General features: G+C 44.7%; 1 protein-coding gene across 1 annotated transcript; it reads left to right on the top strand.

Moving 5' to 3' along the window:
• Nucleotides 1–115: 115 nt before the first annotated feature.
• FBXO45 (F-box protein 45) lies at nucleotides 116–3,012 on the top strand (the record flags this gene model as incomplete). Its single annotated transcript, XM_010010372.1, has 2 exons — nucleotides 116–472; nucleotides 2,365–3,012. Coding segments are annotated over 2 exons (543 nt in total), but the record flags the coding sequence as incomplete, so codon positions are not given.
• Nucleotides 3,013–3,752: the final 740 nt, after the last annotated feature.

Here is a 3,752-nt window from a genome sequence, read left to right as displayed (position 1 = left end):
TCGGCCCCACGGGTACGCCGCCTGGCCCACCCGCCATTGGAAACCAAGGGGGGGGCCCTGAAACACATGACAGGGTTTTATCTGCCCTGCTGCCTTCCTTCTTCTTCTCCCCTAGGTCCGTGCCTTCCACCATGCCTTCAGCACCAACGACTGCTCGCGGAATGTCTACATCAAGAAGAATGGCTTCACACTGCACCGCAACCCCATCGCCCAGAGCACGGACGGGGCGCGGACCAAGATTGGCTTCAGTGAGGGCCGCCACGCCTGGGAGGTGTGGTGGGAAGGCCCGCTGGGCACCGTGGCCGTCATTGGCATCGCCACGAAGCGGGCGGCCATGCAGTGCCAGGGTTACGTGGCCCTGCTGGGGAGCGATGACCAGAGTTGGGGCTGGAACCTGGTGGACAATAACTTGCTGCATAATGGAGAGGTGAATGGCAGTTTCCCCCAGTGCAATAATGCGCCAAAATACCAGGTGAGCGTGGCTTGGCATGGGCTGGAAGCTTAACCATGTCTCACTGTGGCTGGCCAAGAACCTCCCTCACATATCCTGGCTGTCTTCTGAACTGGTCCTAAATACCCACTTGAGGGTTTCTTCACCTTCCCTATAGAAAGCATATGATTCTGTCTTGCAAGGCCTTTCCACCTTCCTTTACTGCTTCCTCAGACTACACCTGTGTATGGTGTTCAGTGCACCTGACCTTCCATTTCTGCACTTCTGTCTCACTTAGTGCAAAGCATGTGGTGACTACTTAGTCACCATGTTGCTTTTTGAAATAAAAGCTGTTCAGGCTGTTGTATCCTTTGAAGTAATGACTTGCCCCACAGCAAGGTGAATGCCTGTGGTATTTTATCCCTTTGTTGTATGGCAATGCAAGCACAGGGTAGTGCTTAGGTAAGAGTCTTCCTGCAAAAACCTGCATCAGTGCTGACTGAGTGCTGCTTGTTTGCTCGCTGGCAGCATTCCCATAGGTGACATCCCTTGGTTAGGATGCTGGGATGTGATGTTCAGATAATTTCACATTATTAAACAGCAAGTGCCATTCCACCTATAGAAGTGTTTATCTTTGTTCTGGCTGCTGACAACTACATTTTGACTGTTGGATTTCGTCACATTACCAACTTAAGCTGCATGCATTGTAATTTCTATCTCATAATGCTGTGGCTTTGTACGAGTATTGCCTAATGTTTCAAATTGGATGAAGTTTTGTGTAGTAACTTGTATCTGATGTTCCTGAATTTCATGTAAGTGTTCACTGCCAAGCACTTAATGCTGTCTGAAGGTTATACCTGCTGTTTGGGGAATAATATCCAAAACTAGTGTAATTAAAGAGATTTAGATCTCTTTTCCGCTTGCATGTTCCCTAGCATGCAAACTGGGTTGGCACTTTTCAGACTAGGCCATTTGTGGTTGCTTTCTGCTGTACTTGTCTAGATCTTTCTGCAGCAACAGGGTGAGGAAGGGTTTTGAAGCCAAGAGTCCCTGGCTTGTGTGGGAACTCAAGGGTGAACACAATCGCTGCTTTCTCTCAAAATTTGTGATCCTTTGGAGTTTTTTGTTATTAAGGCATGTGCAGCGATCTGCTCATAGAAAAGATGCTTAAATGAGTTTGTTAGTATTGGTGAGAAGAAAAATGTGTTGGCTGGAAGAAATCCCCAGCATCAAGGCTGGCGGGTGAGGAACAGAAGTTTGCACAGTGTCCTGCTGTGCTTGCTGCTGGTGTCTGGGACTTCTGTTTATGCCTAGAATAGTGCATACCAGATAAATGCAGGGAGCATTGTGCATGCTTAGATCCGAGTCTCTTGCTGTGTTCAGTGTTTGTTTCACTTGTGTGTATGTATGTATTTCCTGGTGCCTTGGTGAGGTGATAAGCACCTGCATAGTAGTGTATTCTGGTATGTTTTGTATGTGGCACTTACCTTTCTAATATGAGTTAATTGTCTTTAAAATTGCTCTTCATGGAGCAATTGCTCGGCTACAGCAACAGTTAAATACAGAGTTCAGGTAACTTAGAGGCCATTGCAAAGTTTCTAAACCTCTGCAGCATTCTAAAGCACATGATATGTAGCATACTCACTCTGCTCTCACAAGGTTCATACAAGAAGGGTTATGTTTATTGTCATGTAGGTGGGTGCTTATGTACAGGTTGCCTGCTGGAAATGGGCAGCAGCGGTTCTTGGAATCCTAGTGCATTTGAGCAAAATGGAGAAATTCCTGTCCTAAAAGTAGTGCAATCATGAGGAACACGAAAGCCTTCCTCTAAAATTACCTGTTGCATTATACATGGCTTATGCTTTATTTTTGTATCTCTACTTGAATATGCTGACAATATGTTTTAATCCCTCTCCTTCTATCTCTGTTTCCAGATAGGTGAAAGGATCCGAGTTATCCTGGACATGGAAGACAAAACATTAGCTTTTGAGAGGGGCTATGAGTTCTTGGGAGTTGCCTTCAGAGGACTGCCAAAAGTTTGTTTGTATCCAGCAGTGTCTGCTGTGTACGGTAACACAGAAGTGACTTTGGTCTACCTGGGAAAACCTCTGGATGGATGATGTGGATTGTTTCGTTGGGACATTGAGGTGTGGATGGTTGGGAGGAGAAATCTGCATGTTGGTTAGAGGGAAACATGTATTAAAGGAAAACCAAAAAAGTGTGGGTGTGTGTCCAAGAACCATCAAGGGGATCACATGGAGCTTTGAAATGGAGGACCAGCCATACTTCAGGAATTGTGTTCCATTTCCTCTTTCTACCAGGCCAGAAAAATCCTCAGGGTTGCAGTTGGTTTAGTGGGAAGCTCACATGTGCATTTTGCAACAGATTTCATTGCTAAGATGGCAGTGTGTGACCTTATGTATTTAAGAAAGGATTTGATACGAAAGTGCTTGAGGAAATTAACCTGAGATTTGTAAGTAGCGTGTTTTGTGAAAGACTCCCATTTTAAAACTGCTTGTTCCTTCCCTCCCCTCCTTTGGGCCAGCGTGGGTACTGGAGGAGAGCAAGTCTGGTTGGGTTTTATTTACAGTTTTTAACATACTGAGAAGCATGGTCTGTCTGGACTGCCCTTCTCCAGTATAATGATACAAAATGTGTGCAGCTATTTTTAAGTGTATTTTAAGGGTTGTATATATAGAACACACTGAAAAGAACAGTTAAAGGGTTTGCTTTATTCTAACTGGGACATAATTTCTTCAAGGGAACCCCCCTCCCCCCCTACTGCGTGGCATCAGAAAATATACCTCAGACAGGTATATAACATTCATGTAAGTGTATTTCTTTTGTTGTATGGTAAAGCATTTTTGGATGCTCTTGTGGAGTACGGTGCTACATTGGGTCATTTTCTGTGACAGTTTCCATAGCTTTAGCAACAGTTTTGTTCCCTGTAGAAAACACAAAACATTTTCTCCACTAGTTTCTTTTGCCAAAATTTGCAGTCCCTTTAGGAGAGGAAACCACAATGAGCTTGTCATCCTTTCGCATCAATACACTAACTTACAGAAGCATTCTTACACTTCCTAATCACTGTTGTGAAATGTTTCAAAGTAATGAGGAAGGAGCATTGCATTTCTGAATTCAGACCTTGTTTTCAGCTTAAATGGCTTTATAAGGCTTTAAGACTTGGCTGAACTTTTCTTTAATGTACCCCAGTACCCGAGTATTCACCTGCCCGTTTTCAGTCAGGACGAGTAGAACTCTCACCAACCCTGCGATGGGGTTCTGGATCAGGTTCAGTGTTTGGACTTTTCACTTGCACTGG

This window comes from Nestor notabilis, unplaced genomic scaffold (assembly GCF_000696875.1).
Source record: "Nestor notabilis isolate BGI_N333 unplaced genomic scaffold, ASM69687v1 scaffold13422, whole genome shotgun sequence".
Lineage (NCBI taxonomy): Eukaryota > Metazoa > Chordata > Aves > Psittaciformes > Psittacidae > Nestor > Nestor notabilis.
The sequence above is the reverse complement of the archived record's forward strand: the minus strand, read 5'-3'. Positions and strand labels throughout refer to the sequence as shown.